General features: G+C 45.0%; 1 protein-coding gene across 2 annotated transcripts; it reads left to right on the forward strand.

The window, feature by feature from the left end:
* Nucleotides 1-3,300: 3,300 nt before the first annotated feature.
* Nucleotides 3,301-26,842, forward strand: tmem168a (transmembrane protein 168a). Of its 2 annotated transcripts, none has more exons than XM_042079010.1 (5): nucleotides 3,301-3,427; nucleotides 4,074-5,298; nucleotides 7,798-7,940; nucleotides 14,073-14,347; nucleotides 25,034-26,842. In XM_042079010.1, the coding sequence occupies exons 2-5, from the start codon at nucleotides 4,168-4,170 to the stop codon at nucleotides 25,651-25,653; spliced, it is 2,169 nt and encodes a 722-aa protein (XP_041934944.1). In that variant the 5' UTR covers nucleotides 3,301-3,427; nucleotides 4,074-4,167; the 3' UTR covers nucleotides 25,654-26,842. The 2 variants fall into 2 exon arrangements, with proteins under 2 accessions (XP_041934944.1, XP_041934943.1); XM_042079009.1 differs by lacking the exon at nucleotides 3,301-3,427 and adding an exon at nucleotides 3,719-3,802.
* Nucleotides 26,843-27,562: the final 720 nt, after the last annotated feature.

Below are 27,562 nucleotides of genomic sequence, written 5' to 3' on the forward strand. Positions count from 1 at the left end.
ATGCAGGCAAATATAAACCCACCCACTGTTTCTCTGCTTTTTTGCCTCTCTCTCTCTCTCTCTCTCTCTCTCTCTCTCTCTCTCTCTCTCTCTCTCTCTCTCTCACACACACACACACATACACAAAGATACATATAACAAATTCACAGAGACACATGCAGGCAAATATAAACCCACCCACTGTTTCTCTGCTTCTGTGCCTCTCTCTCTCTCTCTCTGTCTTTTGCTTTCTCTCTCTCTCACCTCTTTATGAGACTATGAAAGGAGGCTTTTTATAGATGGCAAATGCCCCGAAGACAGTGAATTAGCCTGCTCCTTGATGTTCATCCCATCCGTACATTTATCATGTTGTATCAGCAGAAAATCCTAAATAAACCTTTTAAGGAGCATCTCTTAGTAACGCAGTAAATGTGCTTTTGATCTTGTGAGGCCGGTCGGTTTATCTTCTCCTTGAGAGCCAAAATGTTGAAGACCTCTGCCAAGCCTGCCAAGGTTTTTTTTCCCGTTCAGATTGTGGTGATAATCTCTCTCTCTCTCTCTCTCTCTCTCAATTTCAATTCAATTCAATTCAAGAAAGCTTTATTGGCATGAACGTTGCATGAACATTATTGCCAAAGCTCAATTACATGTACACATAAGAGGTAAAGAGGAAAAAATAGAACAGAAGATTAATTAGAAGTTTAACAGAATTGTGGAATTAACATACAGTATAAGAGGACATAAAGGTAGACATAGAAGACTTAAAAGTAAAACAACAATTCTAATAATAAAAACAAATATACAACATTGTAGGTGGTTGTGGCCTCACTGGCTGTCCCTCAGGTTGTGGCAGGCTCCTACAAATTTTGCAGCCAGAATGACCACATCCTCATTCTCTCCGAGGATGTAAGGCAATTTAGCCTCATTTGTCCAGGTTTGGAATTCAGGTGTTTTAAGGTGTTTTTGATCCATTCAATAAAGGGGTTTTAAAAGTCAAAAAGTCTCTCTCTCTCTCTTTCTCTCTCTCTCTCTCTCTCTCAATGCAAAGCCAGAGTGCATGATGGCAAAGGTAGCATCATGGATCATGGGAGGCATTTCATACCTTCATCCTCAGCTAGACCACATTGGGATTGCATTAGACCACAGATGTTTGACAAGGCTGTGCATCTCAGAATGAGAGTCACATGCTGTTGGACTGACAGAATCTTCACAGAGCAAGCACACAATGTGGCCTATAATTTGGCACATTCTCTCTCTCTCTCTCTCAATTTTTTTCAAATTCAAATTCAAAGGAGCTTTATTAGCATGACTGTTTGTATACAGTGTTGCCTAAGCCAGATAACACAGTAGAATAACAAAAGAAAGAAAATAGACATACAGCAATGCGGGTATAACATGTGAACATAGAATAAATAATAGCATATGAGTGTGTGTGTGTGTGTGTGTGTGCATGTGTGTGTGTGTGTAGGTCCGTGAGTACACATATATACATGTACACACATACATATACATATACATATACATATATAAAGTTCCTGTGCACAGCCTTCCAGGTGCTGGTGAGGTGCAGTCGTCAATAGATTAAAAGGAAAATGAAGGATCACCGCACACTGGTGGGATTTCTTTGCTGGTGGGATTACTTTTTATTTTTTAGTGAACAACGCGTTTCGCTAATGCTTCATCAGGTTCACTCTTAATCTCTACATGCCACTGACAGGTGATATAGGTGATTTACCAGGTCACATGACCACACCAATTAGTACAAGATACCACCCAATTAACAATCTGGGTTCATATAATCCAGTCTAAAGTCCTCACATCAAAGTTCACATACATTACATACATTAATATATATATATACATACACACATCTGTGCACAGGAACATGTAAGTGTTTTTTTGTTTAACAGACGTAAATAGCAAGAGTAATAATAGGATGTTGTGTGTGTGTGTGCGTGTGTGCATGTGTTTGTGTGTGTGTGATGTGTATAGTATGTTTCAGGTTGAAAGAAGTGCTCCTCTGTCTCAACCATTTCTGCCTGGCAGTGACCACATATTCTTTGTTCTCTTGGAAGCCAGGTGTTCCTGTGTCTGCCTGTTTCTACTGCTAGATTGTGGTCACTGAGCCTGCACTTGGTCAGGGTTTGCCTCTGCTTTGTATCTCTGACAGAGATGAGATACTCTGCCAATTCATATTCTCTTTTTAGGATCAGATAGGAATTAATTCTACTTTGGGTGGTAATTTGGTTTGTCCAATGTTCTAAATATTCTTCTTTTGCTTGATTCATTATTTTGTTGACTCTTATTGATGTTTGGGAAACAGACCTGGACTGAGCTTGATGTGTATTAGTTGTTGTTATTGAGTAAGTTAGCTTCAGTACCAGTTGGCTCAGAGGACTCTTTTCAGGGTTTATCTCCTCTCTATATCTCTCCCTCTCTCTCTCTCTCTCTCTCTCTCTCTCTCTCTCTCTCTCTCTCTCTCTCTCTCTCTCTCTCTCTCTCTCTCTCCCAACATTCCTCTATACAGTATATTCAGATATCTTCCTATTTCTCTCCAGTCTTATCATTCATCTCTATGTATTTAGCCTCTTTCTCTTAATTCGGCAACATACACTCCCCCCCCCAATCTCACCACTTTTATAGTCTACTCCTATCCCTCATTGCACCCCCCCTCCCCCCACACACACACCCCACCAACACCATCACACCCCTCACACTCCCCATCTTGAGGGCTGGGAGGTTTGCAGGATTCAGTGTGGGAGTGAGCTACTTATATGTTTACACAGCCTTTTCAGTCCTCTACCTACGCAGTGCCCCTGCGAAGAAAATGCCACACTTCTCATCATGTCATTTTCCGAAAATCTGTGTGTGTGTGTGTGTGTGTATGTGCAGCTGAGTCAGAGAGACAGAGACAGAGATTATTTACCTTATATCAGCTCATTGCATGGCTATTGAAAAGTTTGCGAGTCTACTCAAATGTCAAATAAATAATGTGATGCATTGAGAAAATATATCCATATAGGTTATGGGTACGACCAAACCACTGCCAGAGCATGTGGTAGGCAATGTTTAGATACTGTATTTGTCTTGGCTTTACAAAAAACAACCACCCAATTTTCTTCTTTTGCACTGTACAAACTATAGGCTCAATGATCTCAATGTGATAGCCTATATCTTTACACATTGAGCAATAGACTATAGATTATTCAATGGAATGGAATAACACGACACGAAGGTATGCCAACCGCCAATAAATTTAAAGAAGAAGAAGAAGAACACGACATGAATTTCACAGAACTGGGGTAATAGCAGAGAATGTCTAACTGTAATGCGTTTAGTCCTGTATGTCCGAATCAGCTGCAAAGAATGCTCTTCTCGAGACACCGTAGTTTGAAGTGCGGAAATATGACATTCTCTGGGCGAACTGAGGAAAAGTTGACAAACAAGTGTAAGTATCGCCTTTTCTTTGAATGAACGGCTTTGGAAATGTCATATACAGTACATTTCTTCCTATTTGAGGGTATAAATATGATTGATGTTGAAGTCAATCAGGTTCAGTGGGAGAGATTATTAGACAGTGGGACGTGCCACATCGGCTGCCTTCGACTAATCACTATGGAGTGCAGTCAAGCCCAAACCACGGTCTGTCAGCAAACTTTAATGATTTGTAGTCCTCGGTGGCTAAAAGCTAACTTGGATACATTTTAGATAGGCCTACGTCTTACGCGGTATAGCTTAAGTTTATCTTGTAAAGTAAAGACAATAAATGAGATGTCGTTGCAACAAACATTTACCTGACATGCTAAATTGAACCTAACTTTAGGTCAGTGACTGGTTAAAAAGTTTGGATGAGTAAGGGCATCTCCTAACAGCCACGTACACTCAACTTCTTTCTTTTTCTGCTTACAGATTTCTAACGTTACTTCTAAATTGTGATTGGGACAGCTATGCTAACTGTTGGTTTATTTTATCACATCTAACGTTAGCCTATAGCCACCTATCTGTTAGTAGTTTAGGCCCTGGATGATAACTTGGACAGCCTTATCTTGAACATAGTTTGTATTAACATATTTCTAAATTGTTATTTTCTTTAGTCGCTGTCATGTGAGCAAGAAGAGGCACCACCATAGTTGGACGACAAATTCGACTCCGTGTCGCCTTGTCTCAAACTCCACCTCGCTCTAAACCATGAGCAGCATGGAGGAAGTGGCCGAAGAGGATGCACCCGAGGATGCGCCGGAGGATGCGCCCAAGGAAGGGGACGTGTGGGGATCGTCGGTGCGCTGCCTGGGATACCTGTCTAGTCTGAACCTAATGGTGGCTGTCTGCTTGGGCATGTACGTGCGCTGGGAGCTCTCCTCTGAGCCCATGATCCTGGTCATCTTCATCCTGGGCCTATTCGTCCTAGGTATCGCCAGCATCCTCTACTACTACTTCTCCATGGAGTCGGCCAGCATCAGTCTCTTCTACCTGTGGTTCGGCTTCCTCCAGGGCCTCCTCTGCTTCCTCAACAGCCCTGCGCTGGACGCCGAGGTCAAGGAGCAGGTAACCAATTACCTCCTCCTGGCCAGCGTGTCTGCCCGCGCCCTCTGGGCGGTGACGGAGCGCATCGGGGGCAGCGTCCGCTACCGGCCGACGCTCCTCACCTCCGAGGAGATGCTGGAGCTGCTAGGCTTCGCCATCGCCAGCACCACCTTGCCGCTGGAGAAGTCGGCCGCGCTCCTGGCACTGGTGCTGGCCCTGGCTGCCACAGTGGTGGACTTGCGCATGAAGTCCCTTCTGGCCCTGCCCAATCTGGTTTGCTTCGCCGTGGTCACCTCGGCCTTCTTCTTCAAGGCCATGAGCGTCCGCACCAATCCGTTCGCGCTCGGCTGCTACCTGGGCCGACTGCTGTGCGACCCCCTGCTGGATGTCTACTTCAGTGGCCTGCCGCCGACCGACCGCTGGCGCCCGTTTCTCTCGCTGGGCCGCCTCTGGAGGAAGCTGTCCCTGCTGCCGCTGGCCCTGCTCGAGGGGGCCTTCTTCGGGCTGTGCGCCATCAAGCTGGGCCACCTGGAGCTGTGGTACCTGGTCATCCCGGGCTTCTGCGTGTTCGGGCTCTTCTGGGTGCTGTGCCACGCCGTGTTCCTGGCCTCCCTCTGGGGCTTCCACTCCAAGCTGGACGAGTGCCAGAAGGCCCACCGCGCCCAGGCGTCCGAGCTGCGGCCGCTCGACCGCGTCATGGGCGCTCGGGGCATGCGCCACTTCTGCCTGGTGTCCGAGAGACTGGTGTTCTTCAGCCTGCTGTCCACAGCCATTCTGGGTGCCGTGTCCTGGCAGGTAAGGGGGAACGGGGGCACTGGAGCTGCATATCAGTGGGCACATTGATCAAGACCGGCATACGAAGTTATTTTTTTTGTGTGTAGTGTAGTGTAGTGTAGTGTGTGTGTGTGTGTGTGTGTGTACTGTGTGTGTGTGTACAGTACTGTTCTCTGTGTGCTGGTCTATACAGTAGTTACTGTAAGAACCGCAGTATGATTAGGATCAGGCCTCAGGCTAGTTTCTCTGTTTATCATATTTTGTAATCTACTATGGGTGGATGACTGACGTATCCACTTCTGAGTGGAATCTGCTTCTGCAGGTTCGTCAATGGCACCATGTTGTTGCCCCGCCCTCACTTCAGGTCATTAACACCAGAGGAACCAGTGTAGTGAGATCATCCCCTCTACTCTCACTTACTCTCTCTCTCTTACTCACTTACACACACACACACACACACAGTTCACGTTCACACTCTCAATCTGCTTCAGCTCTTCTCACTTGCTCTCTTTGCTTCGGCTAAAAAGACCCCCCCCTCACTTTTCTGTTTCTCTCACTCTCTTTCTTTCTTTCTTTCTTTCTTTCTTTCTTTCTTTCTGTCTCTCTCTCTTTCCTCTCTCTCCTTTTCTTTTGTCACTCCTTTTTCACTCTCTCTCTCTCTTTCTGCCTTAGTGAGATCTCAGTTAAATGCTTCACTTGTCTTTACTGGTCACCTTGTCTAGCTCTGTATAATAATGCACATTTTAGCCTCCATTGATTGCTAGAGAAACGGTACTTTTTAAACATATTCAGTTCATTTCAGTATTATATTCAGACTATAGGCTATAGTGCCATAAAGTATGACTGTATGTCTCAAGGCGTTCTACAGGGCCCAGCTTGAACATGACACTTGATCACTTGATCCCCTGAGACTAGTGCACCATGACTCCTGTATTAGACAATAAAAAAAATCCCTCGTAGGATGAAAATTTGGGCAGATTCATGACTTGTGGGGGCGGGAGGCGTGCTGTGATCAGCTGGTTAAAGAGATTGATACATACTTTCAACAGAATAAGCATGTTGCCATGTCGACAGATACACAATACAACAAGCAGAGTTAGTATAGGATGAAAGCAGGGAGAGGCATTATTCAATGCAATGTAAACAAATTGCTATGATATATCAGTACTCTCACCAATCACCACACTCTTATTCAGGGGCCTGGTTGTGTATTATGAAGGTCCCTCTAGTGATTATGGTTCACCTTGGTAAGTATCTTGGTAAGTGTCTTGCACAATGAAGAACCTAGCTAAAAAACATTACTAATTGAACCGAAAGCCAGATTTTTGACAAGGTTATACCATACATTCTAACTGATGGGAGGTTTACAAATGAGGCTGTGATGATGGTGAAGATGCTGTTTGTTTTGCGCACAAATGGGTTGTTTTGTTGGTGTGGTGTCCGTGGCTTGGTGAGTCACGGCGTGCATCGTTGGAGTGTCAGATGAAGTGGTCTTTGTGGCTCGGAATTAAATGATCTCTCGCTGTTGGTCTGTACTGACAAAGACCGTCAACAAACCCTAGAGCGCCTCAAAATACACATGTGAATAGACAGTGCTGTCTTTTTCCTCTCCTCTCTCCCTCCCTCTCTCGCTCTCACTCACCCTCTCTCTCTCTCTCTCTCGCTCTCACTCACCCTCTCTCTCTGTCTCTCTCTCACACTCTCCCTCTCTCTCTCTGTCTCTCTCTCACTCACTCACTCACACTCTCTCTCCCTCTCACTCTCCCTCTCACTCTCCCTCTCACTCTCCCTCTCTCTCTCTCTCCCCCCCTCTCTCTCTTTCACACTCACTTACTCACTCAGTTATGTTTCCATCATTCCTCACTCCTCCCTTTGTCATTCTCTCTATGTGATTATGCAGCTCTGGGTAGTTTGATGAAGTGTTTTTGCGATGCTGCTCCCCCAACAAGCTGTCAAACTGTTTGGATTACTATCGTTTCTTTGTCCTTTTGTATTCGCAGACTTTGTCGCTTGTTCTGATTTCTAACAGTTGATGATTGATGATCGGCTCAGTGATTGATTGATAACCATGAGTGTAGGTCAGAACACTGCTGACACTGAGATGGCCATAGAGCTGACCTCTGGGGAAAATATTGGATGACCCATGTATACCGTCATGTCATTGTCATGTAGCCTAGAGCTGTAACATGATGTGCATTTACCAGTATATGGGGGGGGTGCTCCTCTGCAACGTAGTATGAGTTCATTTGTTCCCCTCTTTTCTAAAAGGCCACTGAGCTCATACGGAACCGTGACGTCTGCACTGGTGCATCCCATTATCAGCTCATGATGTCATGTCTGTCTGCCTTGCTTTGTTAGCATGACTGTTTGGATACCGTGTTGCCAGAACTAGAATATGTGAATGATAATCTAATCCTCTCTCTCTCTCTCTCTCTCTCTCTCTCTCTCTCTCTCTCTCTCTCTCTCTCTCTCTCTCTCTCTCTCTCTCTCTCTCTCTCTCCCTCTCCTCTCTTTCCTCAGCTCTCTAACGGGCTGTTCATGGGCGTGTTGCTGGTGGTGCTGCCGTTAGAATCCCTGGCCCACGGCCTCTTCCATGAGCTGGGCGGCTGCCTGGGAGGCACCTGTGCTGGATACGCCATAGTCATACCCACCAGCTACTACAGGTACACACACACACACACACACACACACTCACTCACTCACACTCTCACTCTCTTTCTTTTTCTCTCTCTCTCTCTCTCTCATTTGTTCACACAGACATTCACATAAACACTCTTGTGTTTGCTTATTATCTATTATTAAGAAAAACAAATGAAACGCTTGGTTCTGTTCCATACTGTAGAGTTATTCAGTATAGATCACTCAATCCTGATCCATCTCTTGGAAATGGAAGGGAATTTGTATTTGTGAGGGCATGCATTAAAGTTCAACAGAGCTCGGGTTTTCTGTTTAATGTTTCAGACACCAGATATTGTAAGAGCAGCTAGACTAGAATCTCAATCCATCTCTCTCTCCCTCTTTCTTTTTTTCTTCTTTTTTCTTTCTTTTTTCACTCTCTCCTCTCCCTCGCTCCGCCTCACTCTCTGTCACATCCACCCAACCCAAATACACAAACACTTAACTGAGTTTAAAAAGCAACTAATGGACATGCATGAACACAAGCTTGTTCTGTGAAGAGGGAGGCTTTAGCTGTCTGAATGTCAATAACTGGCTGTGTGTGTGTGGGGTGTATGGGTGTGTGTGTGTGGAGGGGGGGGGGGGGGGGGGGTGAGCAGAGCAGAGCAGCATGAGTTAGTGTCAGTGATTGGGCATGTGGGGCCATGTGCAAGCTGGGTGCTCAGTATTCCTCTGGCACCCCGTGAACAGGCTGAATGGCTGGAAGGCAAGCAGGCGAGGGCACACAAGTGGAATGCGGTGGAGTGAGTGTGTCTGTGTGTCTGTGTGTGTCTGTCTGTGTGTGTCTGTCTGTGTGTGTGTGTGTGTCTGTGTGTGTGTGTAATGTGTTGTCTGACAGGAGTGATCATGATTTCTACAATGATGAGTGCTTCTCAGGGACGGCAGAGGGGAGGTGAAGAGGGAGGAGGGAAGGAGAAGGAGCAGAGTGGCTGATAGAGAGCAGAGGTGGAGAGCTGAAGGGAAGAGAAAGGGAAGAACAGAAGAGAGAGGGAGGTGGAGAAAAGAGGTGAGAAGGTGAGAAAGATAGAGGAGAAGAGAGGGACATAGGAAAAGAGAGGGAAGAGGATGAGAACGGCTGACACAGACTAAAGACAGAGTAGGGCTGCACAATATGGGGGAAATAATTGTGTAAATAATTGTGATTTTTCTGACAGATCTCAGGGTTGTGATTTGATTTGCGGTTTCATTTTTGTACAATATGGGCTTTAAGTTGGGCCACTTCTGATTGGTAAGCATGCCTAGTGAATGAGAGGAACACCCCTCCTGATAGGTGAGCTTCACTGTCTGTCACACGAGGAGGATGACCTAAATATAAAAATCATAGATGAGAGAAGATGAACCACTATAACAGAGTTGCAAGCGGCATGATTAATTGCAGCCTTAGCTAAGTGCATCAGTTCAAATCAATTAATTGTGCATCCCTAGAACAGAGGTAGAGTACAATGAAGAGAATAGTAAAGAGGGATGGAGAGAGGAGGAGTGGAAGAGAGGCAGAGAGAGAAGAGAGGTGAGAAGGTATAGAGGATTGAGGTATGGAGGGAGATGATGAAGAGTAGAGCGGATAGTGTGGAAGGGAAAAAGAGATATGGAAGGTGGGAGATGGTTTGGATTGAAGCTGATGGAGAGCAGAGGGGATAGGGTAAAAAGGAGAGAGAGAGAGAGAGAGAGGGAGAGAGAGGGGGGAGAGAGGAGAGAGACAGAGAGAGACAGACAGAAGCAGAAGGGAAAGCGTAGAAGGGAAATGAAGAGAAAAGGGTGAGACCTTTGACGTTTATACACCAAGTAAAAAAACACTCCATATCCACCACAGGACATAGCCCCCTATTAAACATCACAGCCCCCTCTACACCTACCCTCACTAAAGCTCCTGGACCACACCACAGCTTTCCAAAGGCTGGGATATCATCCCATTAGCTTGCTCCAGCTTTTTATCCCATTCTTAAACATTAACTAGAGTGTAATGTTAGTGTGGAGAGAAGGAGAAAGGGGTGGTGTGAGCAAGAGAGAGAGAGAAAGTAAAGTGAGGAGAGGTAAAGTGTTTTTCTTAGATGAGCTGTTCTTTTATTTTACCCCCACCCTTGCTTTCTGAGGCCAAAGAGTCCAGTATAGCTGAAGAACACACACACACACACACACACACACACACACACACACACACACACACACACACACACACACACACACACACTAAAGACAAACGAGGAGTGTGACCAAGAGAGAGGTGGGCAGGGAATAGAGGAGAGATGACAAACATGTTAAGAGGCTGGAGGAGGTGGAGGAGGATGATAACACTAGCCCGATATACTGTACAGACATGGAGGCCAGTGGGTAAACGGGAGACGGTGGTAGTCTGTGAGAAAAGGTAGCTGGGATTGCTGCAACAGACAGATATACTGATGTCACTGACTTCATTATTGCTAACATCACTCGCAGGCAGACAGACAGACAGGCAGGCAGACTGACCTCACTCACTCACAGACTTATACTGTAGGCAGACAGACCTTACTCATTCACAGACATACAGGCAGACAGACAGACAGACAGGCAGACAGACCTCCTTCACAGACAAACAGATCTAACTAACTCACAGACAGACAGACATAAACTGCTGACATCACTTACTGCTCACAAACATATAGACAGATAGACAGGCAGACATTGCTGACATCACTGAGTCACAGACATACCGACAGACTGGCCTGAATGACATCTCTCAGTCTTGGCTTGCATCAGTCACAGGCACACACACATGGGCAGACAGACATAAGACGTGACTGACAGAGTTAGGATGTTCGAAAAGAGAACTCAGACCGAGACATGCAGACATTTCTGCATGAATAGATCAGTGGACACACACACACAGATACACTGTCAACAGAGGTCTTGTTAGATCCATGTTCACTGCCTGCAGCTTTCATCAGCTGTGGCTATCTGAGGTAAACTACACAGTGAAGGGGAAAACACTCTGCCCTTATCATAACACACACACACAGTACACACACACACAGACAGTACACACACACACACAGACATTTTCCCTCTCTTCTCACCTACTCTACTCTCCCTCTCCCCATCTCTAACACACGCATACACACACATTTAAACAGATCTAATTATGACCGCCGCGCAGCGAAGCTAGGTTTAGTCAGATTTTTTTTTTTTCTTTTTTTTTTCGCATGTCCAAATTTCCGTCAAGGATTCCCGGGACACTGTAAGACCGGGGTACACGAAACTTGGTGGGCATGTAACCCCACATGGATAGCATGGAACCTCCTGTTTTCATTTTGATCTGTAGCCCCCCCCCCCCGCTGGACTGGACCCCCCGAAAGGAGGGTAGGGCAGACACAGTTTTCTGTGAAATATCTCGAGAACCGTAGGGTTTAGGAGGACCATTTTTTTTTGTATGTTGATCTCAAAGGGCCATGTCAACCCATTCCATAACCACTCATTTCATGTATAGCGCCACCTAGTTAAACACAAAAAAGTAAAAATGAGGTGGTGTAATTGAAGGTATCTGTGACCTAACATAGTCAAAACTGCACGAAATTGGAAGTGTAGGATCAATATGACACCCTCTGAATGCACGCCAAGTTTTGTGGAATTCCGTTCATGGGGGGCCACACAATAAATTAATTTATGTTACTATACACCAACTGGCCTGTAGGTGGCCGAAGACAGTTTTCTGTGAATATCTCGAGAACCGTAGGGCCTAGGAGGTCCACCTTTTTTTTGTATGTTGGTCTTAAGGGGGCATGTCAACCTATCCCATTACCACTTATTTCATGTATAGCGCCACCTAGTTAAAATAGAAAGTGTGGGATCAGTATGACACCCTCCGAATGCATGCCAAGTTTCGTGGACTTTCGTTCATGGGGGGCCTTACAATAAAATAATTTATGTGTACATTTAGTGACCGTACACCAACAAGGATTCCCGGGACACTGAAAGACCGGGGTACACGAAACTTGGTGGGCATGTAACCCCACATGGATAGCATGGAACCATCGCTTTTCGTTTTGATCTGTAGCCCCCCCGCTGGACTGGACCCCCCGAAAGGAGGGTAGGGCAGACACAGTTTTCTGTGAATATCTTGAGAACCGTAGGGCCTAGGATGACCAATTTTTTGCGTATGTTTGCCTCCAGGGGTCATGTTAACCCATTCCATATGCACACATGTGCATAAACAGATACACACGCACACACAAACATTCACAGTAATCCTACGTATGACACATACTTACACAGTAGACATATATACGCATGCATGCACATGCACACACACAGGCACATAAACAGGCAAACACACAAGCACATGCACATGCACGCACACACACCCACCCACACACCCACATAATCATAAACATGTACATGCACACAATTCAAGAATTTCTCAGAATTATGAACAGGCAAGATGGGGGTGGGGTTGTATAAAATGTATATTACATGTGAAATCTATGAACTAATCATGTTTTGGTACTTGTTGTCTAGCAGATACCAGTGAGAATTGAGTGTGCATAATGCAATTCAGTGAGACAGTTAGAATCATATATGCCTTTCAGCGTGACTTATTTTTGTGGAAAACATGTGCTGGACTGGGCGGCGGTCATATTTTGTACCGCTCTGCGGTACATCTAGTTAAAAATGTTTTTTTTTTTCAAAAAATCTCTCCTCCTTTGATTTGGTCATTACAATATTTTCTTGACGGCATGCCATTTCTTTGTCTCTAATCTTAAACGTTCTCCCTCTTACTGTCTGTGTCAACTTCTATATGTGTTTGTGTGCGTGTCTGTCTCTATTTCTATGTCTAACTGTGTCTGGTTTGAATGTGTGTGTGTACACGTGCATATTTGTGTGTGTGTGTGTTTTTCTGTGTCTGTGTGTCTGTTTGAGAGATGAATGGCGTGACATGTTTATCAGAGCTTAATATTTTACCAGCCGCTCAGCCTTGACTCTTTGCTCTAATACTTGCACTTACCAGAGACTAATGTTCATGCATACATTCAGAAGGGTGATTACACACACACACACACACACACACACACACACACACACACACACACACACACTGGTGAATGTTTATTCATGTGTTATGTGTTTAAAGGGCGATGAATGTTTCGCCCTGACCTGTATACATACGGTCACAACACATATAATCTTTGCACACGCAAACATGCACACATACTGACTCGAGGATGTGCATTCAAAAACATTCTTTGTATGTTAGTTACCAAACCGTAATGCTTATGAATGCATTTAGAGGTGGCTTTGATGTCTAGCCTTCTAGCCCACCCCCCCCCCACACACACACACACACACACTAACTTGGCTACAATTGGTGACTCATGTCAACGAGTGTGTGTGTGTGAGGACGAGATGCTTCACCTTGATCTAGTCACAGTCTGCCTCTGCCTCCCCTGACAACCACCGCAGAACCAAATCTCTGAACACGCCGTGCCGATTTCCCCTCGCCCCCAACCATTAAACCCACAGTCATTCTCTTTTCTCTAAACCCACAGTCATTCTCTTTTCTCTAAACCCACAGTCATTCTGTTTTCTCATCCCCTCTTCCGTGTGTCTCATCCCTCCATGCTTCCATTCTTTTTCTTCTCTTCACAGCGACTCATCTTCTTCTCCACCTTCATTGCCCAGCTCGTCTCTTCATCTTTTGTCTTTTTTTTATTTTTATGAATGTTTCATTTCCCATCTGATGTACTTTTTAAATCACTTCCAGTAACACGCACGTCACTCTCCTCTTCTGTGTCTTCCTGCCACTAGTGTCATACCTGTCCACACACACACACACACACACACACAGACACAGACACACACTCTGTTCTCCCATCTCCTCTACTCAGCACTGATGGTCATCACAATTTGGCAGTAATGACACACACACACACACACACACATATTTAACGTTTAATTTGAACATCACATTCCAAAATGAAGGATTTAGATATTTCCAGACATACTATACACACTCTGACACTTGTGCAACATGTGCAGGAGCAGAACTCGCGCTCTATCGCCACTTCACACACACACACACACACACACACACACACACACACACACACACTCACTCACACTAATTTCCTAACACCCTCTCTCCGCCACAGTGCTGATGGCCAGCTGGTCCTCCTCCCCCCGGAGCAGGTACAGGAGCTGAACGCGCGCTCTACCGCCGCCCTGTCGGCCTTGCAGCGCCTCTTCTCGCACCACCTCATCCACACGTTCGGCTGCGACTACTCCACCAGCGGCCTGAGCCTGGAGGCCCTGCTGGTCAAGCTCAGGACTTTCCTGGAGCTGCGCACCCCCGAGGGGCCGCGCCACGACACCTACCTGCTCTACTACAGCGGGCACACGCTGCGCACTGGAGACTGGGCACTGGCAGGTGAGAGAGAGTGTCTGTGTGTGTGTGTGTGTGTGTGTACTGTGTGTGTGTATACTGTGTGTGTATACTCTGTGTGTGTGTGTGTGTGTGTGTATATATACTGTGTGTGTGTGTGTGTGTGTGTGTGTGTATACTGTGTGTGCGTACTAGAGTGTGGCTACCCGACCCGAGCCCGACGGGACCCGACGGGTTGGGTCGGGTTCGGACAAATATTTAGAAATTATAGTCTGGTTCGTTTCGGGTTCGGACACATGGGGGCGATATGCATTGGAAGCTTTACATTTAAAATTCCTTATTATGTTGGGTAACTAACAGGTCTGCTTTACATGATGCAAACGTTTGTTTTTGGAGAATAAAGTAAAATGTAATCTTTTGTGTGCAAGATTTGTTTATTGTGACGATACGCGTTGTCACGACTACATAAACAAATGTTTATGCACATTTCGCACATATGCACATAAGCACAGTCTTGGGTGACGGTAAAAAAAGTTGTTAGCCTATCAGGAGATTTTAAGATTATTTGCGTTGCATACTGTGGTAAAGACATAGGCCTAGGCTACCGGTAGGCTATGGTCGTCTCGTTCAACTGGATGAGGATTTCCTCGAGTTACCCCAATTAACGTCGATGCTGCATATGGATCAGTGACAGAGGCACTGTAGTTTCAAAGACTGTTTCATTTCAAGACTTTGCGTCAATGGGAAGACAATAGGCTATGCTTGCTTGGGCCTCTTGTGTTAATGTGCGCTGTGTGTGACCTGCGTGCGTGCACGCTCATCTGATTCTGTAGACAATTTGTTGTGTGTTCCGTTTAATGAGCTAAAAAGACAGGCTATCCACAAACGTGAACGTTTAATCACTAGCATGGGAATAACTGAGGCATCATCTGCGTCGGGCTCGGGTCGGGTTCGGACATTTAAAATGAAAATGCCTGTCGGGTTCGGGTCGTGTTCGGACGCAACTGTCGAATGCGGGCCGGGTTCGGACAGAAATTTGCGGCCCGATCCGCACTCTAGTGCGTATATATGCTGTACTTGTGAGTGAGTCATTAGGTATGTGGGGAAAGAGAAATGCTATGTCTTACAAAATGGTCATGTCGATTCAATAGCATAATATGTAAAGCTTCATTCATTCATTCATTCATTCATTCATTCATTCGTTCGTTCATGCCAATCAAACATCATTTGATATGAGGGATGGGGTAAACAACACCTACCTGCTCTCCTGCAGTCGCGCTAATGCTGGGCACCGCAGTCTGGATACTGGCAGGTAAGATGGGTCATATGGCTGTGTCATTAGTTATGTGGAGACAGAGAGGGGGGGGGGGGGTGGAGAGAGACTGAAAAAGGAACAAGAAGGATGGAGAGACCGAAAGGGATAAAGGGAAAGAGGCCCACATGGGCAACCACACACTGAGCACTGGCACATGTCACCCTGTGTAGATGTGTGAGGGAGAGAGAAAAAGAGTGTGTGTGTGTGTGCATTGGTAGTGGCATGGAGAATCACTACCTTCAACTAAAGTGTTGAGAACTGAAGGATTGGATTCCCTGGCCCCTACTCTGCTGCTGTTGCCAGATAAGGGCTGGATGGAGCTAGTTTATAGCCCAGCATGTCTCTATGCCATTAGGTGTGTGTACTTTGCTGCTCTCTATTTCAGTTTCATGGGGTGTTAATATTTGCTTCCTCGCAGAGAGGGAAAGAGAGAATTGGATGACTGAGTGTTTGATACCAGAGTTGAACACTAAATCATTTATTCAGTATCTCCCTCTCTTCCTAGAAGGGGCAGATGAGGTGCAGCCATTAAGGAGGGAGCCAGTTTGTTATAGTTTTTCTCATTTGTTTATGAATATATATACATACATTAGGTATAAAGGGTGTGATTTCTGGGGATGGGGGGGGGTAATTATTTACTACAACAACCCCCCCCCCCCCCAGAAATCTGCACCCTTTATACCTAATATATGTACAGTAAAGTGCTGAAATGTGAGAACAGTCTAGTAAATAATAATCGAACATCAGAAACGCACAGTCACTGTCAGCGGTCGCGCTGCTGACACAGTGGCAGCGTGATGACTGGTTCATTTGGCCTTGATCATGCACGACATTTCAGAATGCTGACTATGTGACCAATCATGGCTAGTTTCAGTGGAAAAGCTAGCTGGACAAATGAAAGAAAACGAGAAGGATTCAGTTAGGGATCGACCGATATGGTTTTTTCAGGGCCGATACCGATATCAATTATTACCAAAACAGAAGGCCGATAACCGATATGTAAAACCGATATTTCAGTTGTCAAAAAGGGGGGTAGATAGTAGCCTAGGCTATGGCGATATGCTGAAAATTTTCATTCAAAAGTATTTAATTATGCTAACTTTTCTTTCTTCTTTTAATATACAATTGTCTATCAACTAGCATCACAAGTGTAAATCCTGTGTATCATGTTAATCCAAGAGCTGACTGATAGCAATTATTTCCATAGGCATACACAATGGGCTATGTGCTTGTAAGTGACCCGTCACAAAAAGTGTTATGGTTGAATAGTTTAACAAAACAGTTTTAAAATAGTTCTTAGGCTATTTAAGCATGCAATTTGTGTCCATATGTAGGCTATAAGCTACACTTCTGTGAGCCTAAAAGGCACGTAATAGCCAGCTCAGGACGCAATTTAGTTCAGGTCTGATTAAATTACGGCTGACACTGGGTGCCTGTAGTCTTTTCTGACAGTCCGTCAAAAAGCAGCAACTAGACTTTTTGATGTTCGCTATCGCATAATTTAGGACTTGTATACTATGTAGGCCTAAGGGATAACGTCCGCCGAGGTGTCCCGTTATTCACAATTAATGGACGAGGCGGATGCAAAGAACTCCCGACGCGCAGCACCCGAGTTTGTAGGCTAACTAGTAAACGGTAGTCTATCACTAACGTGCATCAATCGAGAATTCGCTAAATGAAGGAGGTGGGTGCTTTAGGCTACTTATTGAGCCGGATCAAGGAGACAATAGCTTACAAAGTGGTGTTTTTTGTAACTTCAGTGTAGTAGATGATTGTGATTCACATTGCAACTTCAGCAATGTAAGGTAGGCCTACCTTCCTTACCTTCGAAAAATAGTTCCGTACAGCTGAAGCCCAGTCTACAGTAAGCCTCAGTGAGAATTCTAAACTTTCTCCGTGTTCAGTCTGCGATCCTGATTGGCTGCATTCGTGCTAACTAATAGACAACTAACAAATCAGACGGTGTAGTGGGCGGGACAATGCTCTCGACCACAGAGTAGCAAATGCAGGGAGTGAGAGACGCTCTACAGACAAAGTAGCGCGTTTCATTCTTTATCCATTTCAGTATCGGCTTATCGGTGGAAAAAATGACCGATACTAATTATTATAAAAATGCTAAATATCGGCCCTAATAATCGGCCCGGCCGATAATTGGTCGATCTCTAGATTCAGTGCAGCATATCGTCATATTTTAGAACCCTCGGAATCTGATAACTGACGCAACTGAGCTGGAGGAAGGACAACTCCACATAGAGTAGAACGAACAGGTTGTCTGAAGCAACTTACATTAGGTGAGAAGATACTTGCTGAACGTCACTGTGAAAATACGGCCCATGCGGTCCATACCCACACACAGGATCAGCGGCTAGGACTCACTGAGGTGAAGTGATGGGGTGAAAGACACAGTAAGGAAACATGGATTTTGGTGGAGAGTGCAGATTTATTTAGAGTGTGAAAATAGTGCCGACAAATAGAAAGCAAAAAAGACTTCAGACAAAACCAAAACATAATTCACTCATACTTAACTCAATAGCACAAAGTCACAGTTCTCAACAATCCTCTGTATCCAACCTCACAGCAAGTTGGCACTCTCCAGACTTCTCCTCATCTCACACAGGACTTCCCTCAATACTCTTTTAACAGTTTAAAACAGAAACATATCTAGGGGAAAAGAAGAGGTCCCCTTTTCAGTCACAAAATGTGTTGCATATTACAAATTGCTTGGCATCGCTTATTCAGTGGCTCTCTACCGGAACTACCTGTAGTTTGCGGAGGACGAAGACAAAGCACTCGTTTGATAAATCTGCCAGTAGACCTAGTGGAGAGAACTTTTAAGAAATAATCTGTAATGCAAAAATCAAATGGTGGTGGTGGCTATTTAAACTCTCTAGCGGGTGTTTTAATAGCTGCAAGAAATAGAGGCTTCATGGTCATGGCCCGTGTTCTGGTTCATAAATTATTTTCATAACTTCACTCTCCAAACTCTTCACTGCACTGTAGCCATTTAATTGCATGACAGTAAGCTATTTATTTTCTGTACAATACACTTTTTTTTTCCTTTTTGCAGCAGAATTACAGATTTGGCTACGGAACAGAATGTTTGCGAAGGAGAGAGAATGCACGAACGCAACAATTACAGAACTTGTAGGCTATTTGGTTACCAACAAACAATGTTAGCCAACTCACTAACTCAAGACTTCAAGGCCATCATATAAAACATTTTATTGAACAACAGGAACAGAAAGGATGGAGGCAGCAAAGGTAGAGGAATCATAAGTGTAGACTATGGACTTTTAGGCGGAGAATCAACAGCTCATAAGTCAATGGATTGAAATGTACATTTAAAGTAAAGAATTTCATCTGAAGAGTGGAGGGTTGTGGGCAGTGAGTGGAGTAAGGGAAAGGCCCACACACACACACATACACACACACACAAATAAAAAAACACCATTGCTTCTTTGTATCTAATGCACCACACCTGATTAAAGTCAGTGTTATTTACTGCCCTTAATTAGCCAAGGAAGGGGTTTGAAGGGTTGGAGTAAAGTGCTTAGTCAGCTTCATGCAGAACAGTGACGCGCGACACACACACACACACACACACACACACACACACACACACACACACACACACACACACACACGTTTACATTGCGTAATAATGACATGAAGAACTACTGTTCTAGTCTTTTTACTTGACACCGTTTACTACTAGTGGCCTTTCACTGTCTCTCACTGGCTGAAGCTCTGTCCAAGATGTGGACATAATTGTGTTAAATGTGCTGGAGCAGACTGTGTGTGTGCGTGAGCGTGCGAGCGTGTGCACTGCAGCTGAGTGCTCTGATAGGAACTGAAACGCGATCAGAAACTGTGAGAGCAGTGGTGATGGGGAGGGGCGGGGGGGGGGGGGGTAGTCGAGCTGTCAGATACAGCGAGCAAATTCCTCTCTGAACCATGACACCGTTGAACTCAGCCCGTTGTTTCCAGTCTCCATTACAGAGATGCCACTCTCTGTGCAACTGGAGTCGTCTGTGGACTCTGAAGCCTCAGGATGCGTCGTCCACATAAGTGTGTGTGTGTGTGTGTGTGCCTGTGCCTGTGCCTGTCTGTGTGTGACTGCACTGCATGTATCTGTGCTGCTGGAGTTGGAGTTATTTGTTGGTGTTAGGCTTCAAGCATGCGTTGTCCACACAGACTGTGTATGTGTGTCTGTGACTGTGTCTGTGTGTGTGTGTGTGTTTGTGCTGTGTTTGAGTTGGCTGTTGTCTCGTTGGCCTCAAGCATGCGTCATCCACACGACTGCAGAGTCTTTTGGCCCGTCTGACCTGGCTCTGGTATGGCCTACATTGTTGTTTTGTGAACAGAGGGAATACAATATAGTACAATGGAGGCTCTGCTATCTGAATATATAATTATCCTCCACTGATAGACGCTTGTATTGGTGGACAAAGAAAACAACACACTAAACCAATACCAAATGAGAAACTAAAGACAAGACCAGAACATTCACAATATGTCACTCGGAGCAAAACAGCTACACTGTCTCCCCACTGAGACGGCCCATGCATTGCACCAGCAGCTTATCAATTAATAACAACTGTCGGCCTGGAGAACAAGCACTTGGGTTTATTGAGTTCATTGTTTGAGTTTGGAGTTGTGTAGACGTTGCAGGGAAAATTAGATTTTTTTTTTAACCGAAAACTTAATCAGTTCTCTTAGGGGTGGTGAGGGCAATGTTTGAACGCCCATACCTCTCCGTTCCCTGTGGTTCAATACCTTGGGTCTTTAGTCTTGGATCATCAATGGCTGCCTCCACACAGGAAATCTGCTTTTGAGCCAAGGATGAGCATTAATATGAATGGGTAGAACTCATCAGAGAAAAGATTTTGCGGTGAATATTCACTAAACGAGAGGGTGGCCCAGGTTGCAAAATCTGTATGTGTCTGTCTAGGCGAGTTTCCATTAACCCTGAACATGCGCAAATCTAAAATGTGAAACAAAAAACGATTAATGGAAACGTGAATATCGCCAAAGCTCACAAATATCGCACAAATGTTTTTTACGCTGGCATGAGGTGGTTTTTCAGACCTATAAAACACTATTTTGTAAAAGTGACATGGAAACACATCAGTCACATTTAGGTGAGTTACATGACACTAAACACATTCAAAAAGGTGCTGCATTGTAGATCTGTTGTTATATTTATCTGAAATGACTATCGTGAGAAGACAAAACTCGTATACAGTATCATCGCATTGGAAACACAGTCCATTCGCAATTATGCTTTGTCGTGGCACTGGGTAGTGGAGAGGGAGACAGGAGAGAGTAAAGAGGCCACAGGGCGCCATGGGACAGGTGAGAGGAATGGCCCCTCCTGAAGGATTCTGGGTAGCCGCCCAGTCTCGTCCGAGCTCCTCAGTGCTCCAAGGGCAATTGCCCAAAACTGTAAAGAAGTATCTTATCTTGGCTCCGCCCCGACAGTGTGTTCAATCTTCCTGCCTGCCTGCGTCTGTGTGTGTGCGTCTGTGTGTGTGCACGTGTGTGTGTGTGTGTGTGTGGGAGAGCGCACAGCAGGGTATTAATCCTGATGAAGGATATTGAGTGTCATGCCCTGTGTCACTGTGTTTGATCAGAGGAGGCTGTCTGAATAACTGCCAGGGCCTTGGTGTGTGTGTGTGTGTGTGTGTGTGTGTGTGTGTGTGTGTGTGTGTGTGTGTGTGTGTGTGTGTGTGTGTTCCGGGGAGGGCAACTCTTCCTGGCACGCTCCCATAAACACAAAAACACATACACACTTGCTGATTCTCACTTAGAATCTCACATCATATTTCTGTTGCACAGTTCCCTGTCCACATAATTTCACACACACACACAGTCCACTACTCTCTCTTACACACACATACTGGATTCCCACTCATGTGGGGACTCCTGATCACTTACCATCACACATAAAAATGGCTGACGTAACTTAGCTCTCTATCTCTCCCTTCTTGTTCCAGTCTCACCCCATCATCACTCTCTCCTCTTCTATCCCCCTTTCTCCTGAACTCTCCATATGTCCTCTGTCACTCTCCTCCTCCTCTACTCCTCCTCTCCTCCTCCTCTACTCCCTGCTCCTTCAAGCTGCAGGAAAGGATTTTTTGTCTAAAACCTGTGAGCTAACTTCATATGAAGCTTGCAAAAACAAAATGTGCAAACACTACCAACAACCTGGTTGACATACAAAAGCTTTCTGAAATGCCATCATGTGTCTTCAGTGATGTAGTTGGCAAAATCTCATCTGTCTTTCTTCACATGAACAGGTATTATCAAAATGAAAGTTGATACAAAAACTGGTTGTCTGTAAAAACATACCTTAGATGGCATTTCTTTAACTATAAGCTATATCCTCAATTAAGCTACTTTCATTCCTACCCAGACAATCTGGTGGTGTGTGCTACAGATGTTAAAGATGTAAAAGATGTGTTAAGACCGCTTGGCTCAAGGCAGACTCAACATAGGGGAGACCACACTTTAGCGTAACGTTTTAAATGATATTTATTAACATAAAAGTAGAGAATGTCAGTTTAGGTCAGGGATGTCAAAGTCAAATACATTAGAGGGCCAAAAAAACAAATTTGCTACAAGCGGAGGGCCGGACTGGTTCAATGTTTATTAAAACATATTAAAATGACTGCACGTAACCTATTGAACCAATACGTGTACTGTATTTTATTTAATGATTAAATGAATAATGACTGTGACTGAAGTGTGGGCAAAGTTTGCACAGAAATGTACGATTTTTCCCATCCTCACCGACCTTGTCATAAAACTTGTTTAAATGATCATACGATGCCTCCTTGCTGCTTTGTCGTCTACATCAGCTTTTCTCAAACTTCTTTGACCTGAGGCCCAGTCAAGGCATACTTTGGGCTCATAGGGCCCACCTACATGAACCCACCCCCTCCTCCCACCCCCCATCAAATTATCATAATGATATCACAATTATTATTATTTTTATACTATATTGCTATACATGCACTTCAAAACAGTTAATGTTTAAAGTGCTAAGATTGTTCACAAAAGTTTGTGAAAACATGCACATCAGAGTACTGCTTTACTAATGTAAAATATAATTAGGCCTACAATAGTTTCATTGTTTTTGCATTGTTGCATGATGCTTGCATGAGAAATACTTCTCAAAACAACAGCAGTTATATGGATGCCGTTATTTTGGGATGTTTCCCTCATGCAAGCATCATACACTGATAGAATATTTATATGCTAATTACATTTCATTTGAATGCCTGAATGTAAGGATTCAGGAAACACAATACCAGCTTTTGTGAATGGTAAATGGCGGATCAGATCATGCGTAAATCACTGATCTGGAGATCTTTAACTAAGACTAATTAATAGCTTTTGGCTGACTTTAATACTTAATGCCAAACAGTGTTTTATATAGTCTGTGCTCTGTTTTTTATGGAAGTTGCATAAATCCACGTCGTTCTATTAAATGTCGTTTCATAATTAAATAGCCTTCCAATAGGTTGAAGCTTAGCTTTGCTACCAACGTGCACACGCATGCATTGAATAAACGCCCATACCACGACTTAATTCTATGCCTCTATGTTTGATGACACCAAACAAGTATTTCCTACTAATTGCAGAAATGTTTGTTTTCTTTTTCTGTCTGCGGCTCCTTGATCAATTGCGCAGCAAATTATCAAACGATGACCCGGGAATAATTTCACTCTGCAGACCATTGTCCACATTGCGGACCGCGGCCCATAGTTTGACAAATGGTGACCTGCATGCTGCCATATTAAGGCCTTTTTATGGTGTGTTTTAGCCGGGTTTTCGCGTGGAAGGCTCTGTAGAAATCTGACACCCTATTCAACGAAGTTAAACTGAAAGAGCGTGCCGTTCAGACACCAGAATGAACGATTTCACAGCAGTTCATCAGGCAGTAGTAGGCTAATACAGTACGTTCAGTTCACGTTCGCTCAAAATATGAACGAGTTCATGAACTTTCGTTCAATGAACGTGTTCAGGCACAACACTGCGGAGGGGGGTAGCTGAAAGTTGACATCTGCCCTGACTGAATACTGATGAATAATGAAGCTGAGGCCCACTTGCGGCGCCGCAGTGAGTTCGTGGGCTACCGTTGCATGGTGGGAAATGGAGTATTGGTGCATGCAAAACAGCAGCCGGCGGCTGTGGCCTGCGGGCCAGTTCTAATACTAATCAAATATCATCCCGCGGGCCTTGACTTTGACATGTCTGGTTTAGGTACAAAAATAAAGTGTTGTGCAATGTGTGTCTAGGGGTAGATGAAAAAACTAAATATAACGTGACGGAGACGCAGAAGGAGGCGAGATCCCCAGAAGGGCAGCGAGTCAAGGCAGAGCAGGCCAGGGAAATGAGTGAGAGAGCAACATTATGCCAGAGCCGGCCCTCTTATGGCCACGACAATTAACATCAGGAGGCGTCACCTCTGTACTCAGCAGCCTGTAGGAGACGGACGAGATAGCAGTAGCACAATAGGGGCGGAGCCACCACACAAAGACCCACCGGGTCGTAACAGATGTTACAGATGTTAAAATAAAAATTTCAAATCAAAATGGAGCAAAAAGCTGATATGCTACAGGAATTCAGAGATCTCTTTCTACAGGCTGCTGTCGGTGCATTCCCTTTACATGTATATTGTATCGGAGTTATGTTCATACTTTGTTGCAAAAGACGCATATTTAGTTTGTTTATTATTGCACTTCTGAACCGTAGAGGGAACCCTCACGGTTCAGAAATATCCCTCATGGAGTAAAAAGAGTATATATACTTATAGTAAAAAGAGTATATATACTTATACCCAAGAGCAAATCTTCTTTAGTGCTGCTTTAACTGTTGATCTCTCTGCTATGACTTTGTGATCAATAGTATTGATCATGGGCGCGTTTCCCAACCTAACAGGTTAGCAACTGTGGTTTTGGGAAACGCACCCCAGGTTGATTTTACAGGTGACCATATGATGTATTTAATTTGGTACAGTGCAATCATTGGTCATAGTGCCTCAGATATGGTCAGATATGGTTGGCTAATTGGCTGAAGTGAATACTATGGAGGATTCTTTTAGTGCTAAGTCTCCTCACAAGACAGTCTCGGTAGATGCTTCGCTAAATTGGAAGTTTTTGTTATGCCATGTGTGGCTCCACTTCTTTGTGACCTCCTACTTCTGAATGTAAGTGTAGACTGGAACACTGAGGCATATACTGCCCCCATCAGTTCCGGAAGAGTCACCGCACCGATTTACGCTGGCATCGGTGCTTATGATGCTTCAAAGAAATGGGCATCGTCTGTGTTTGTTTTCATTTTAAAGAATCGAAAGGTTTCGCAAGTATCGGTTCTCGTGACATCCCTAGTGTGTTTGTTTTCCCTGTCAGGTGGGGACACGTTGCGGATGGACCAGCTGCTGGAGCTGTGGCGGGAGCGCAACGCTGGCCACTGCTCACGCCTCATCCTGGTCCTGGACACGGACCACTCCCAGCCCTGGGTCCGTGCCGTGCGGCGCGTCGAGGGCCTCTACATCGCCGTGCAGGGAGCCCAGCTCCATCCGACCGCCGCCTCCGCCAGTAACCGCTCCGGCGACCTGGAGGCCGGCGATCCTCTCCTCAACAACGACGTCTCGGCGTCGCCACCATGCCTGGGTGACTTCACGAAAGCCTGGGTCGACTACAACTGCAGCGCCACCGTCGCGGAGGGCAACGGCCGGCCCTGGGCGGAGCAGGCGGGCGCCCGCGGCATCGAGGCGGACTACGGCGTGTCTAAGCCCTGGGCCGACTTCTCGCTGCACCTGCCCACGGGCAGCGACATGAGCCGCCACTGGGAGGCGCACTTCCCGCGGGCCACCTACCCGGCGCTGGCCGTGGCTAACTGGTGCTGCGCGCTGCAGCCGTTCTGGGCGTGTGGCGCCTGCCTCCGCTGCTTCCGCCGCTTCAAGCTGGCCTGGTGTCCACCCAGTGTGCTGGACACGGGACAGGGCATACGCCTGGTGCGCTCCTGAGGACTGTTTCTCACACACACACACACACACACACAGACATAGAACAGGGCATCTCACTAGTGTGCTCAAGGAAAGAAACATCCAACTAGTCTGCTTCTGAATGCAGGTGCTGTTATATGTGTGCCAACTCTGATTGACTGCACCTTAATGTTAGGCCAAACACCTAAGGACCCCCCCCCCCACCACCACCACCACCACCACATACACAGACACACACATACACGCATTCACACACACACCAAACACACACACACCAGGCTGTCAGCTACTGTGACATTGACACGCTGTGACCTTTGCCAGAGCCATCTTGCCATATTTTTATCGCCAGACTTTAATTGTTGTTACAGATGGCCAACACACCCTCTCATAAACACACACACACACACACACCGACATGAAGCACATACACACACAAACAGACAAACCACAGTTTTGTACTCAAGCATACATGTAAATCCATGCACACAGAACCACATGCCTTCAACACGTCACTCTTTCAACTTGACACACACACACACATACACACGCGCGTGCTCACACATACAGAGACTCAGAGACACACTGGTTCCCCAGTGGTAAGCTCTTGTTTACGGTCTATCGCTCCTATTGGTCTTCTCTCTCTCCGTGTAATGTTAGATTCTCCTCTGTGCCTTCTGCTTCTGCTCTGTCTGAACAATCAGAAAAGGGTGTCTATACTGCCTTACACACACACACACACACACACACACACACACACACACACACACACACACACACACACACACGAAAACATTATCCTGGATGTACATTCCCATTCTTTTCTCCAAGGCCAGATCTACAGCCTTTCTTTATTTCTCTTTAATGTTGGAGCCATTCCCATGAGCCAAGCCTTTTATTGTATGCCTTTATGTGTTAAAGGTTGTGTTGTTTAAAAACCTTCTAAGGGAAGCCAAATGTTTGATGATGCCTTTGTTTTTTTCCCCCATGAAAATAACAGTTTTATGCTGTTTTTTTCCCCTACCTCCTGGGTCACTTGAGGTAGCATATAAACCAGTATTTGCTCAAGGAGATGTCCTGACACAAAGGTCAACATGCAGAGAGAGACAGAGAGAGGCATGGGTTATCTCTTTAATTTGTACGAGCCACTATGACACTTTCCCTTCTGTCGACTGGATTCTCCCGGTTCACAAAAAAGATTAGCGGTTTCCTGGAAAAAGAGAGACGCTCCGTCAGACAAGGGCTTCTCATATTGACAGTTGATTCTTGAGCTATTGCAGAAAGGTTATACAAAGCAGACACTGGCCTTACTGAAGATCTTAAGCAAACTGCTCTACTCCACTTTGAGAAATTCAACCCTTGACCCCTCTAGTGCCCTGATCAGCTTGGGACTTAAAACCTATTTTTTTTTTTTCTAAAACGTGAAGATGAACAAATGTTTTCGATCTTCATAGTTTTTTTTCTTCATTTTTTTACATGCCAACATGCCTTATAATATAATTATATAATGAAAAAATAAATAAAATAAAGATATTTTATGTCCTTACACATATCACATGTGTCTGTCTATTTGTATGTGTCTGTTTGCACACGTCAAGGCTTTAAGGACATTGGGGGTGGAGTATAATGATCGTAGAGCTAGTTTTATGTTAAATAGTAAAGACTTGTGTGTGTTGTAGACCGCTATTCCCCATGAAAATAACAGTTTTATGCTGTTTTTTTCCCCTACCTCCTGGGTCACTTGAGGAAGCATATAAACCAGTATTTGCTCAAGGAGATGTCCTGTCACAAAGGTCAACATACAGAGAGAGGCATGGGTTATCTCTTTAATTTGTACGAGCCACTATGACACTTTCCCTTCTGTCGACTGGATTCTCCCGGTTCACAAAAAAGATTAGCGGTTTCCTGGAAAAAGAGAGACGCTCCGTCAGAC

Source organism: Alosa sapidissima, chromosome 22, assembly GCF_018492685.1.
Source record: "Alosa sapidissima isolate fAloSap1 chromosome 22, fAloSap1.pri, whole genome shotgun sequence".
NCBI classification, from domain to species: domain Eukaryota; kingdom Metazoa; phylum Chordata; class Actinopteri; order Clupeiformes; family Clupeidae; genus Alosa; species Alosa sapidissima.